Genomic DNA, 15,336 nt, shown 5'->3' on the forward strand with positions numbered 1-15,336 from the left:
ACTTCTTTTAATGTTTTTAATTTGAATTTCCGATATAATTTCGATCTTGTTGGAAATAAACAATTTTGGTTTCACTTTTCTCAATGAAGTCATATTAAAAAAATATTTTTGGAAAATTAATTTTGACAGCTAAAATTTTATTATAAAAAAATTTTTTTTTTCGAAAATTAATTTTGGAAATTTCAAAAACATGACCAAAATATCAGTTTTGAGTCCGTTATATAAATAAATGTTAATATTTTACCTTTCTTAAAGAACTTCATATTAAAAAAAAAAAATATTTTTTGTTTTTGAAAATTTATTTTGAATTCAAAAATATTAGTTTCGAACTTTTTGTTAAATCCATGTATTCAATATTTTAATATTTTATATTTCTCAAAGAATTCATATTAAAAAATATTTTTTTTTTTCAAAATTTAATTTTGAGTTCAAAAATATCAGTTTTGAACTTTTTCTTAAATCCGTGTATATAAATAAATGTTAATATTTTTCATCCCCTAAAGAATTCCTATTAAAAAAATATTTTTTTCAAAATTTAATTTTGAGTTCAAAAACATCAGTTTCGAAATTTTTGTTAAATCCGTATATTAAGTTAATGTTATGATTTAACTTTTCTCAAGGAAGTCATTTTAAATTTTTTTTGGAAAATAATTTTGAATTAAAAATATATCTTTGCCCAAATATTAGTAATACCAGATTAAAAACATTACATAACACCACAGGAAGTGATATAAAATATGTGATTTCAAACTCAATTCAGCGGTTTCAAGCAAAAATTTACAAAATAATAAATCAAAAAATTTACAAAAAGAAAAAAAAAATTTAAAAGTGTTCCAAAAGTGCCAAAAATATTTACCAACCATCAAGGAAATATAAATCAAAGCATCCAAAAATATGCCAAATAAATGTTTAATTTAATTTTTTTTTTTAATAAAAAACATCAAAAAATTTATTTTCATGTTTTGAAACTAAAAAAAAATTCAAAAAATCAAATAACATGCAAATTCTAATAAAAAAGTAAAAAGAAGAACAACTGAATAACAAAAATCACGTGATCTCCAGCACCAAAAAATAAATAAAACGTAAATGTTGTTGTTGCCACCGACAACAACATGGGCAACTCATCGTCATCGCATGGCCATGGCAGCAGCAGCAAGAGTAGTCGCAAATGTCGCAGTCTGCCCAACTCGCCGGATGTCAGAAGGTAGGTACTCGCTACTCGCGCTAGCAACGAAAACTATGTACAACAAAAAGCATAGATGAAATTATGCCGCGAAAACCGCTGAATATTCATAATATGACTAAATATTTTGTTAGATGTTATACCAAAGAAATATCAATGAAAATCGTCGGGGGAGAAGTACGATGCACAAACACACACTTTATGTATTGCTAGAAATATATGTATGCGTGTCTATGCGCCTAGAAGTATATCATTTGCCATTAACACATCAAAAGAATGCAATAAACTTCCGGGTTAGCGGGAATCGTTATAACTAAATATTCATGCCGTGTACTGCGTTTGCTTCTTACGTAGCGCCAAAGTTGCTGTGTGGCCACCTCCCACAGCTGCCCCTCAAAATTTCTACCGCATCTGTATATCAACTGTTCTTGCCGCACGCCGCTAATGAGCGCACATTACAGCATAATCATTTGAGGTATTTTTCTACAAAAAGGGAAGACATATATTTTTATGTAGTGCTTCTATATATTTACATAGATTTGTAGTAAATATGTTACAACACGCATAACATTTGTACACATATGCGCCTATTTGAGTGCTGTGTCATAGAGAATAACGAAAATAACTCACTTCTAACTCCAGCACACTCGCTGCTAATGCTGCCTTTCGAGGGCGTTGAAGATTTGCTCGTTCTGTTGTGGCTATAAATCTTCGCCGTAGCCTAGTCTAGGCGCATGCTGGCGGTCGCAGCAACGAATGTCAATGTGGTTGGGAGTTCTGCGGCTAATTTTAGACGCACTTAAATATTTTCTCTGCCCTTTTTGTTGTAAACTCTTAGTTGTTGTTATTATCTTTTGTCTTCGTAGTACTTTTTTGTTGTTTGACAGTATTTTTTATAGATTTTTGAGAAAATATTATACTAAAATGGTTTTTGGAAGTAGAAAGTGCAGTTGAAGAACGAAAGTCAGTGTGAGATTTTAGTGAATTCTGACTAAAGTTAACGCGCAAAGGTCAAAAATATGTGAAAATTTGGCTTTTGAGAAGATAATGTTTTTATTTTTTGGTATATACATATGTACATACCTAAGCAGATTTTCAGATAGTTTTAGCAGCTTTCCGACTTAAAGTACTAGTATTAATAGATAATATGCTACAAATCTATCGATAACTACACCGATATCTCAAGGAAACTATCGGCAATATAAAAATTATTGATAGTCAAATAAAAAATAATTGTTCGAGATTGTAGCCTACAAAGTGACGATGCATGATTCAATTCTTGAGAGTGATACCTACGAGCATTGCCTTTTAAATTTCGGGACTAGAGAACAAATAAGAACAATCGAAAATCTTTCTATTGTTTTTCAAAATATTATCCTTTAAGGTCTATACCACTTTTTCTACTCTGATTGAGGTATCTCCAAAACATGCATCAACGCATCAACTGTCCGTTGAGCTATGAATACCGAAGGAGATGACTTATCAAATCGATGTGTTAAGTACGCAAAACTGCAGTTGTTTCAATCGATGTGTGAGAGGCCGCATTGCTTACCAGATTTCTCGAAAGACAACTGACAAAAAAGGGTTGTGTATCACTCAGAATTTACTATTCTGTATCATTTTGGTGTTATGGTTGCTACATATCTAATTACTTCAACAAGCAACCTTCCGCTTGGAAGTGCTTCGTACGCGAACAACTTTTGTTGCATTCGTCTCATCTGGAAACACTCATACAGTCGACTGCTGTTTACCTTCGGACTGATACGTATAAATCCACGATTTATCACCTGACACGACGTCACAGATGTGTTTCGAAGCACCGCTATCTTATGTTTTTAATATTTCTACTGACCAATAGACACGAACCTTTTTTGTGAACACAATTTTCTTTCAATGAAATGTTTCTGCAATGTTGAAATTGTGTTGACCCCGACATTTTTGCTACAGTTGAATATTTTAAGTTACTGTAATCAACACAACCAGCGTTGCCACACCCAAAAATATAATAAAAAAAGCTTTAAATCACTTGAAAAAAGTTAACTCTTGATAACATTCAAAACAATCCATAGTGATGAGGAATTGTAAACCAAAAAAATAAAAATTGTTTTCGGTTTTCTGCAAGCATGCGTTGTTGCATGAAAAACTCGTTGCAAAGAAAAAACAAAATATCTCCCGATTTATTTTACAGGGGATACACAAATACTACAATTTATGCAATTTTCTGTTCCTTTTTATAAAATAATCTTAAATTACTACAAAAACTTTGCTTATTGCAACGATTGCTTTGTTGCACGTATTGCACCATATGGCGCATGCTACTGATATGCAATTTTTCCTGCTCTTTTTTTTGCTCCAGAAAGCTTTCTTATGCTGTTTTCATACTTCTTTGCCTTTATATTTATTTATTGCAACCATATGCAACTTTTGCTTTTTCGCCCTTCCTTAGTATCCGGCCCACCAGCGCCACTTTGGCCAGAGGCCAAGTCGAGATGCTCTTATAAAATATTCATAAATTTTCTTAAATAAAATAAATAACAAAATAGTGCTGTGTTTGCAATTTTTTACTCCGCCAGTTAGTATGTAAAGCGCTCGCGGCTGTTTTTGAATTTTTGAACCTTGTTCAATATTATGCAATCCAGCCGATTTTACTTATTCGAAATCCATTTTTAATACATATGTGCATAGTCCCATTTTTCAATGTGCTCGTTACAAGCATCCAATTCATATATTATTCATAATCATAATAGAAATTCATATTTCATTTCGCTTCGGTTTGGTTTTGATTTCGACATTTTCACAAAAGCAACCCTTAAAATTCATTTTCCACCACCGCATGCAGTTTAGAGTTAAAAAAAAGTCAGAAAATCTGCATCCCTTATGAGCATTTGATTCAATTACAAACATCAAAGTGCAAATAAAAACTTGGCATTTCCATTAGCAAACAAATATGGAAATAATAAGCAGGAAAAAATGCAGCAATATTTGTTGGAAGGTCACATATACTATATACATGGGTTTATAGATATGTTAAACAAATTTCGGAACGGGGAAAATGCATAAATGAAAGGTCTAGCAAATAGATAGTCGTGGTAATAATATCTGTCGCAAATGCCACAAAATAGTCTCACCTGCCTCTGTTTCGTATAAAAGCATGTTTATTTCTCCAGTCGTCTTTCTTCTGCTAGTCGTCTAACGTCTCCATATATGGTGATTAGTACATGAAAATATCATTACACTCTTCTGGTATTAATTTTAAAGTGAAGTAAGTCTACTTGTTCTTTCCAAAATTATTACTCCTCAGTGCGGTATGACATAGGCATCCATTCACTACTTTTAATTCCCTTGATATTTATATAAGTCAGACTGTCACCCCACCGATTTCAATTGAAGAACATTCATTACTTCCAAATCTGGCTGCATTATTTTGTTTGTTTGCTTCCGATTTTCCCACCACCAATTTTCATGCTCATCATATAATAATATCTGTCAACCGCACATTAGTTTCGCCGTCACTGCTCATTATTCTCAACCTTTATTGCGCACTTATAATAGGTTATAAATACGGTTTCTGAACATTAAGCATATATAGTCATAAGTGGGGGTGACTGCGTGCACAAAGCTACTGCGCATGCGCAACTTACCCCATAAAACTGGAATTATTTGCTGTGAACTGATTGATGCACCCTATTCTGATCGTATCGTATTGATGGGGAAGTCAAATATGCAGTTGAGTACGATCAGAATTCAAGTTGAATGTTTGCTGAAGTTAGCTACATAAGTTCCCACGATTTTAAGGTGTGAAAATCAATCGATTATTACCAGCTTTAGGAGGAATGCGCTTGTAATCCTCATCTTTTCATGTTTTTACTTACATATATAAACAAAATTTATTGATAAGTTTCTCGTAATACTGTTATTTCAAGTGTATAAGAGGTGATGAAAAGTCATCATATTGAGTATTGGTGAAATACAATATTAAATTACTTTAAGCAAGAATAGCAATATATACTTACGATCGTCCCTCTTATTATTGAGATTTGTAGTTTCAAAAATAATGTATAATAATGATCGATTTATGAATTGTTTTGTTGTTCAACAATTTCATAAATTTTTAATTCGATCTTTTTAGCTCTATCGAAATTTTTTATCGATAATTTTTAATTTCATAACTCATAAAAATTATTGATTATTTATTATTGTAAAATATATTCATTAAAAAAATTTAAATTCTTTATTTTTTATTAATAATATTCATCGAAAATTTTTAATTTTGTCGTTCATAAAAATTAATGATTATTAATTATATTCTTATATATTAATTTCATAAATTTATAATATGATATTTTTTTGTTTTTATTATTTATTATTTATATTATATTTTTATTATTTATTATTTATTTATTTTATTGTATATTAATTTCATCGATAATAATAATGATTGATCGTTAATTAACTTATTTCATACTAATTTATAAAATTTTATTTATTGTAATTAATTTTTATCGATATATTTTTGTTTTATCGATAATTTGTATTTTTATCGAAAGAATATAATTTTATGTTGATTAAATATATTATATAGACTTAAAACAACGCTTTGAAACTTGCGAAAGAAAATCGAACTAGAATCAAAATAGTTCACATCTCGATAAAATTAAAAAAAATCGATTACAGATTATATGAACGATTATGAAATTTTCTAGCTGTCCAACATTTCACTTTAAGTAAACTAATCTAATTGACACTTAGAAAACAAAGAACTCTCACTCGAACATATTCTCCCTTTCAGTGATCACCATATTCCTTTGTATCAGTTCCAATGATCAACTAACATCTGTTTGAGTACCCAAGTATCTGTATAGCTTATCGAGCGAGTTAGTTTTTAGTTTCTGTGATTTTTTTCAAATAATCCTTTACGTACGATGCTCTTGAACTATTTCCCCTGTATAGATACAAATACACAGATAATTTGCTTTTCCTCCCATCTCTTCACTTCTCAACCCAAACCAGCTTCACCCAGCACACACTGTAAATACAAATTTATCAGTATCACAAATCTCTGCATAGTAAACTTTTAATAGAATAAAACCCACCAACTGGCGCATAAAGCGCATAAAGCGAATATTAGAATAGAATTGATAGGCACCACATGACAATAGGGACAAAAGTTGTTATGCCAAGTACCTAACGGCCGATAGTGTTGGCAGACAAGCGGCAGGCAAGCAACGAACCAGCACACATGGCGGTGAAAGCCGCTGCACAACTTTCATTGTTCAATGAATGGGGTTTTCGTGGCATGCAACGAGCATTCAACAACGGTTGACATCAGAAGACCGTAACGACGCACCGCCATCATCTCGTATGCATATGAATATGAATTATAAATCGTAATGCGACACGTTGCGAACGTGTGCAAAGTGTAAAATTCTCCGTGCTGTGGCGTTATTAAATGCCATAGACATATACACGTACTGACATGTGCCACATGGCAGCACAGGAAGGTGCATGGAACTTATGTGTTGAGCACCTAAGCATTCATGTGTCTGTGTGTGTGTGTATTGTTGTAACTTGCAATAGGGAACGCGTTTGTCGGTGCAACAAACCTTTTTATGCATGTTTAGCCAACAATACCAGCACGTGCAACGTGTGGCAAACCTTTTTCTGACTTTTACGCCAGTATTATGACATTTTTTATTAAATTTGCTTTTGGTGCGCTGGCAGACAGCGATTTTTTTGTTACTTTCTGTGAAGCGAAGGTTTTTAGGACATTTTTTAACTGTCTGTTTTAAAGCCATTGCTGTTTCTTTGTTGCAACTTTATGCGGCACTAATGCGCGCAGGTCAGACCTTGGTTATGCGGAAGTAGAAAAAAGTTAAAGTTCATATTTTTTATAGAAACATTTTGCTTGTATGTATGTGTAAGCAATGCAGTAACCATATACTTTAGGTCGGAAGGAAATTGTATTTGATTTAGCCCAAAGAATATGCGAAAAAAATTTACACAGTCTATACATATGTATAGGCTGAGTATAAAATTAAAATATAGAATTCTAAGCACAGTGCTGCTTAAGCATCACTTAAGTAGCGAAAAAAGCCAGCGGAAAAGATATAGATTATGTCTGTTAACCCTTAGGTGAACATATTTGTATAAAGCGGCAAAGCAATTGGCTTAAATTAAAACAATTCCACATATGCCGAATGTGAAGTGTTCATAAAAATTAGCATCCCACAAGTCACTGGCTTTCTGTTTGTAATATTCTATTCAATATTATCGAAATTCGTTCAAATATATCTCTTCTTCTTTGGCTCTACAACCTTGAGTCGGTCTGTGCTGAGAATACAAAACTTGAGCTATACTTTGCGATGTCATAGCAATTGTAGAGATTCCTATGCACTTGGTTGTTCCATTAGATGTGTGTGGCCCCTTGCTTCTTCGTCCACCCATGAGTCTTAAATCGGAAAAGCTTCTCGTGACTTGATTCGTCATTGCCCATAAGTTTGTGCCTTATAATATAAATGAAATGGTAAATCACTTAAATAGCGTAATTTTTCTTCGTTGAGAGGTGGATCTTTTGCTCAATTGTCTACCTATCTCAAGTAGTACCGGTTGACAAAAGTTGTCCCGCTTTTGATTTAAAAGCTTAGATTGCTGGTGGCATTTATGCTGTTTCCGAGAGGTACAAAGTTTTGACTTTTTGAAATTAATAGCTGCCAACAGTCACGTAGTTCCCACGGCGTGATGCATTTTTATGCGTGATCTCCAGATACTTTGTAATATCGTTCGTCGTTTACAACAAGGTCCAATATGGGTACTTAAATTTATGGTGTAGAATGTCTCCAGCGACTTTTTGGTTCAAAAATGTTAATCATTTATATGTAGAAATGGCGAAGAAACAAAAATAAGGGGTCTGAGGTTTTGTTGATTCTGAATAAATTTTCACAAACAGATTATGGGTCTTAAACTGGTTTCGAACTAGCGATTTTTAAGGCGAAGTTTAGTTCTTAGGGCTTATAAAAAATTCTTTGTCAGTTTATGAGATAATCGAATTAAATTTTATACATAGGTGCATTTTGATCTTCCATTGATCAGTCCTTTCTCAACGAACAAAGACCAAACTTAATAAGTCAATCATTATTCCTATCGTTCTCTGCACCATGCAGAGGTAAGGTCGATGAAAAGATCTGATGAGTCGACGTTACGAGTTTTCGAGGAAAGGTTCTACGGAAGATTCCCGGTCCTATGCGTATTGTCAACGGCGAGTATCGCATTCAATGGAACGATGAAGAGTACGAAATATACGACGTCATTGACATAGTTCAGAGAATTAAGAGAGAGATCATGTCGTCCGAATGGACAAAAACACACCAGCGCTGAAATTATTCGACGTAGTACCCGCCGAAGGAAGCAGAGGAAAAGGAAGACCTCCACTCTGTTGGAAAGACCAGGTGAAGAAGGACCTAACTACAATTGGAATCTCCAACTCGGCTATAACCGCGTATGCGGTGGCTACGCCAATCAAGAAGAAGAAGAAGAATATTGAGGATTTGTCGCAATCGGCGAGATCGGAAAAATATATCACATATCGCCCATATTAAGTGATTTAATCGTGCACCATTCACCATAGTCAACGACAACATAGTATGTATTCTAATTGTTAGAAACAGCTTATGTACTTTCTTAATTTGTGCTACAAAATGATTTTACTGACATTAAGCGTTTAAGCATCGAAATTTAATATGCGTTCATAAAATTTGCAAAAAGTTAAATGTGAAAGGTAAAAACTGAAAGCACAACTTCACTTCCGCTGAACTCAATACAAGGCTTTGGTCAAACAGCGAAAGACTTTTTTCTGCTTGCAACACTTTTCTGTAAACTTGTGTATGTACGTATATTTGTGTGTATGTTTTCATATGCCTTAAGTACTCATCGCGCTTGTCGAGCGAAAACTTCCTCTTCTCTATTACCAAGTTGACACTTTTTATCTTACATTTATGAGCGTATAAAACCTGCATTAGCATGATACTATTGTAGCAAATACAAGGTTACAAACACATAAATATTATATATATGCATATATGTATACATACATATATATATGTATATATCTACATATATCTTCGTGGAGCTACAGACAATTGTTTGCTCGCTACAGTGGCGCGTGTTTGGTCACAAAGTTGAAAACGAAGTTGGAGACAGTCAGTCAGTCACATATCTAAACAAAAACAATAACAAATGCCACTTCCATGTCTGCTTCTCATTTCCTGCACTTGCGCGCCGCCACCGTCGCCGCTGTCACTGCACTCCACTTACATTTATGATACCTTCCTTTCATTGCGCATAAACACGAGTTCCTTTTAGTCGCGCCAATTGTTGTTTGCTTTGCCAACAAACACACATTTATAGCCTAAGTTGTTGCCCACATTGTAGTGAAGTGTGTCTTTCAGTGCCTTTCACATATGTCCGTACACATACTTGTACATATGAACACGCCAAGAACATATGTATCACTTTATGGACAGACGGCATGTTGGCATCTCATCACCTGAAAACGCTGAGTATAGCAGATGAAGTGGCTGTGTCGCCTCAGCGCCTCAACGCGCTTACTTTTATCCAGTTTATGTTTGTTTACAGCACCAAGGATATGCTGGTGATGCTGGTGTGTTGCCGGTTGCTTGTTTAAGGTGCTGCGAGTCGCTCGAGTGTAGTCGCTTTTAGTAGCACCTATACACAAGTAGCTGAGTAGATACTCGAGTGTGCATAGTGGTGGTGGCGGCAAGTAGGCAAGTGTGTTGTGTGAGAATCTGGAGTAGACCGAGGTACTTGTGGCGCTGATGCGGCTCTGTGCTGAGTGCTCGAGTGAAAGGAGTGTTGGTGTTTGTTTTGAAGAATGTCACAAAGTGCTTAAAGTGTGAATTGTAGTTGAGAATGCGTTTTTAGTACACATAGTGGAATCTAAATGGTTTAAGACATCATAAATCACATCAAATATATATATTTCTGATTTTTACTTTTAAAGTTCAATGCACATACATAGAAATAATCCAATCAAAGGTCTTGAATATATCACGACTTATTATACCGGCCCTATAAAGTCTCTAGTACTATGAGCAAAAAATAGTAAAACTTTGTTCATGATTTTAAAACTCTTAATTTATTCTTCTTCGAAATCTACTAGTATATGTCATCACCCTCAAAGTAATCTCCCTTGGCTCCAATACACTTGTGCCAACGTTTTTCTACTTCTCAACAAACAATCAATTTCCGGAATAACATTCTATGCACGTAACGATTCAAGTTTAATGGCTTCAATTGACTCCCCAAAGCGATCGTTTGAGTTCGCTGACCACCCAGAAGTCACAAAGATCTATATTAGGCGAATACGGTGGCTACGGCATGACATTGAATGAAAATTTGGCGAAAACCTCACGAAGAATCAATTCAGCCTGCGATGGTGCATTATCGTGGTGCAAAAACCAAGAGTTGTCGGCCCATAATTCCAGCCTATTTTTACATTTTACTTTGCATAAATGACGCATAATACTCAAATAATGTTTCTCATTGACAGTTTGGACGGTCGGAAGGAATTCAAATTACACGACACCTCGATAATCGGCGAAACCTGTCAACATAACCTTGAATTTTGACCTGCTTTAACGTGCGTTTTTCGGTTTCGGCTTACCTTTGCCATGATGCTCGGCCGACTGATCGTCTGTTTCCGGGTCGTAAGCATAGATCTAAGACTCATTGTCAGTATTCCGGGTAGTTGAAAAGCATTGTTTCTCAGACGTTAACGCGACGTAATTTTTCGAAAAAAATGAGTGATTTAGCAACCAATCGTGCTTTCACTTTTCTTAGGCCCAAATGATCTTTCAAAATGGTTAGCACTGATCTTCTGATATTCCAACGATGCCAGTAAGATCTCTGACTGTTAATCTTCGATTCTTAGGAATCAACTCCTTTATTTTATTGACGTGTTGGTCATCAGTTGATGTTGATGGCCGTCCTGGACGTGGTTCGTCGTCTACGCGTCCTCGATCCTCTTTGAATAATTTGTATCAATCAGAAACCTTGCTCGCGGCAAAGAATTATCAGCGAAGGCCTTTTCCAATATTTTGAACGTTTTGGTTCCAGAAATTTAATTCCGAACACAAAAATTAATGGAACTTCTTTGTTGAATAATTTCACTCATCGTAAAAATCGTCGAATGCACTTCAGAAAGACAAGCGTATACTAAACACTATCGATTATTTTGATGTGATAGATATCACTGACAGTCATACCGACCCAGAAAAAAATATTTCGACGAATGGGTTTTCGCGCAGAGTGAAAATAAGAATGTCTTACTATTTCTTTCCCGAAGTAGAATAAGTGATCAGCATGAGGATCAAAGTCATTTTTTTGAAATATTGAACAAGTTTTGATCAGGTTCTTTTCTTTCCAAGAAGATTATCATTTGTTGGCATGACCAATGTAAGAATCCTTAGATGAAAAGCTTTTTTATTTGAAAAAACAAAGGTGTATTCTTCGATCAAATTGTTCACTTTGGACTATTAAACATATAGATGCCTTACAAGCTGAGCGATCAAAAGCAAGTTCTTGTATGGAAAACAATTAACAACTTTGTAGGAGCGTACCTCACAAAACCATGACACACACTCGTAAGAGTTTTATAATATACAAAACTGTAATATTTAAATTTTTGAAAAATATGCTTGACCTTATATTGCCTTAACTTCATGTAATCTTTCAGAAAGTGTGATACTCACTACTGATTTTCTATATTTATCGCATTAGCGGTTCTCGGAAGGCCTATAATTTCTTTGAATAGCCATTAGACTAAACTGTAATTGGTCTAAAAACATAACCATATAGCATTTAAGGCTTTTCTGACAGATATTTAAATCCTCTCTAGAAATAAGTCAATGAATTATTGTGTTGAAGGTCATCCAACGGTAGTTTGATGAAAGGAGAAATTTCTGACAGTTGTTGAAAGTTTTAAGGGTCTGAAATGGATAAATCGAATCAAATAATTAAGAGAATACACATATGGACCTTATAGTCTATATAATCCTCCCGAATAGTCTTGCCAACCCGAACTCTGCAACAGATTTACGTAAACTGGCTCAAGATCCTCAAAATTTTTATTTATTTTTATTTATACCTTTAGTCTTTGGTTATATACAAGCAAGCTTATATCAATTCCTTGAAAGCCATTAAGACCCTAGAGAGCTTTTTAGAGTTTTGCCAAGCATAACCTAACTTATTTTTTACTTTTCAATTAGCATAACCTATAAACCCACTATCATCACAGTTAAAGCAATCGTTAAAAGCAACGCTAGCAAATTGCATAGACCATAAAATCTGTTAACTTGCCAACATTTAACTTTCACTTAATCAATTTTCGTATTTACAAGCTTTGCTTGCCATCAAATTATCGCGCTCAACCTTTGCACCCACTCTGAACATGCAGCGACAAGCGAACAACAACACTGCGGCGAATCACCTCAGACCCATATTTTTCCAACTATGCAATTCGCCAGCAAGCGACTGGCTGAAATTGCATTTAATTTTCGTTAAATGGACTTTTGGCTATAAAAAAAAAAAAAAATTAGCCTCACAACGCTCACGCCAACAAGCGAAGCACACTAGTGCCGCAACGAACATGAAACTTGCAAAAGTAGGCGGTAAAAAATATGCAAACAAGTAGAGAATCAGCGAGATGGCTTATTTGTGGCATGCAACACACGCTCCACAACTGTCAACTCAACTACGTAGGTATGAATACATCAATAACTAAGCAAGCCAGGCATGCCAAGGCAATAAAACTGAAAAATTCGCAACAACAAAAGAAATGCAGAGTTAAACGTCTCATTCAAGTTGCAAGTAAATTATGAATGCCGTGGTAGTTGCAAAACTACATAAGCACCAACGTTTATTCCCCCAAACGGCACTTAAGCAAGACGGTTAAATGCTTTTTTTGTCCACCATTGGTCCCCTTGCCCCTTCTACAGCATTGTTAAGTTATACAACGAGCGTCCAGACATGTGTGGCACGTTGTTCGTTAGCTGGCAGGAGTGTAGTGGAAAGTCGCTGGTTTAATCATGCAACATCTTGGTGCAACATGTGGGACGTATACTTGTTGCACTACACATTCATGCACAAATATTTGCTAGAGGGGTTTAAGAGTGCTGTGTGAGTGCGCGCCGCCTGAACGTAACATGTGTGTTAACGGCATTATTATAGGTGATAGTTTTTTGAGTAGGTGTTGAATGGTTGATAATAAGCGTAATTACCGCGCCATTGATGCGCCGTGCGAAAAATGTTGCAAGTAGATGTAGGTATGGCTGAAATAATGGTGCTGCAGCAAAAGTGAATTGTTTACAAAAGTTGTGCAGACGCGGACTCTACTACTAAAAACTATTAGCGGGGGTAGAGAGGAACTTTCGAGTGTTAAGTGACTAAAAGCGTTGTGTTTCAACTGCACAGAGAGGACAATAGGGTTTTAATTAATGCAGAGATGTGAGGGATTATTATTTTTTCAAAGCGTTGTGGGCTTTTTGTTTTCATGTAGACTTGACATTGTGGGGATAAAGACATTCTTTAATTTATGCTCTTTATATATCACTTAAAGGAACGAATTTTGTTTTTGTTGTGGATTTTTGCCCAATTTTTTTCTTCACTTATTAAGGGTGGAACAGACTAGAGTTCTAGAACTTTCACAATTTTTTCGGGATGGTAAGAAAAGAGGAGTTGAATTTTATTTCTTCTGGTTTTATTAAGTATTTATTTGAGCGTATTAAAAATATAATTGGTATTTTTTATACAAAATAGCAGTCAATTGGCAAATTTACGGAATCAATTTATCCAGAGGGCCTCAGTGGGCGACAGTGATTCTAGAAATAGAAGAGCGGCATCTTAATCTACATAAGATTTGCTTGTAAAAATCGTATATTTTTTTAGCGTAACTTTGCATAAAATTTTTTTGAAATGATGGACTTGTACAGAGAGGATACAATTCGAAAATCTGTTTATAAAAATCTGCAGAAAATTGTATAAAAAAGTGAATAATTACAAAAATTATGTATTTTAGTAGCCAATCCTACTGAGAAAGTACAGTTAAAATTTCATATACAGACTACGTTTAGTATAATAGTCGGATTAGAGAAATTCAGTTTCGAGAAAAAAGCGTTAAACGATAAGTTTGTTTGGGGTTTTCATCCGCGTTAGTGTCAAGGTGATAGATCATCGATACTATTTTTTCACAATTCTACCGATTGGATAATATTTTTATGAACCTAAATGTACTTTGAGCAAAAAAAGTGATCTTCTTAAAATTTCATAGTGACCCTATGTCTCTTTTTATACACTGGCCAGTATTTTTTCCCACAAAATTTGCCACACCGAAAGAAAGGTGACCAAATTTGGTCTATGACGCGCTATAAATATATACATAATATGTATGTATATACTATTGTAATCAAAATGAAAGGTGAATTTATACTTCGCGTGTTTTTCGAATAGGTATTTTTTCTGTACGTTGGTAGTACTGTTAGTGACATCTATGCTAAATTTCACGTCAAAATATTTATTAGTAATTTAGATGCGCGTCATTTTGTGAGGCTCTAAAAGTGAATTCTTCGATTTTTACTATGTCTGAATTTATTGAACAAAGAAGTAAGATAATGCGCCAACTCATACTGCATTTGCTATTCGTGATCATTTCACCACATTTTCAACTATTATCGTGGCGCAACCACCGCATTCGCTTGATTACCCTTCGTGTAACTTCTGGCTGTTCAGCAAATTCACATGACCACAACGAGGACACCGTTTTGACTCAATTCAGGCTCTGATGGCCATTACGACGGAGGATTTTTCCAAGTGCTATAATGACCGGAAAATTCGTTGGCATAAGTGTATTTTAGCGTGAGGGGATTACTTTGAAGGAGATGAAATGACAAAATTTGATCAAAGGTATAAATGCTTAGCATGACGAGCTTAGTCGATTTATCCATGTTTGTCTATCTGTATGCGAACTAGTCCCTCAGTTCTTTTAGTAATCGATCTGAAGCTGCTCATTTGTCGGAATCGCTGACATCGGAGTATCGCACTATAATATATTGCTGCCATATAAGCTGGCCGATTAAGTACAT

The 15,336-nt window shown here is 34.7% G+C and overlaps 1 protein-coding gene across 5 annotated transcripts in view; it reads left to right on the top strand.

The window, feature by feature from the left end:
• The window catches only part of LOC126751973 (protein sickie), a 474,537-nt gene that overhangs the window by 290,484 nt on the left and 168,717 nt on the right, over positions 1-15,336 (top strand). For 2 of the 5 annotated variants that reach the window (XM_050462476.1, XM_050462480.1), the window contains exon 1: positions 1,050-1,204. The exons of the other annotated variants lie outside the window; for them this stretch is intronic. In XM_050462476.1, coding sequence (XP_050318433.1) covers positions 1,113-1,204 — 92 coding nt within the window. In that variant the 5' untranslated portion in view covers positions 1,050-1,112. Of the gene's footprint in view, positions 1-1,049; positions 1,205-15,336 lie in introns of those variants that run through there. 5 annotated transcript variants of the gene reach the window in all.

Source organism: Bactrocera neohumeralis, chromosome 3 (assembly GCF_024586455.1).
Source record: "Bactrocera neohumeralis isolate Rockhampton chromosome 3, APGP_CSIRO_Bneo_wtdbg2-racon-allhic-juicebox.fasta_v2, whole genome shotgun sequence".
Taxonomy (NCBI): domain Eukaryota; kingdom Metazoa; phylum Arthropoda; class Insecta; order Diptera; family Tephritidae; genus Bactrocera; species Bactrocera neohumeralis.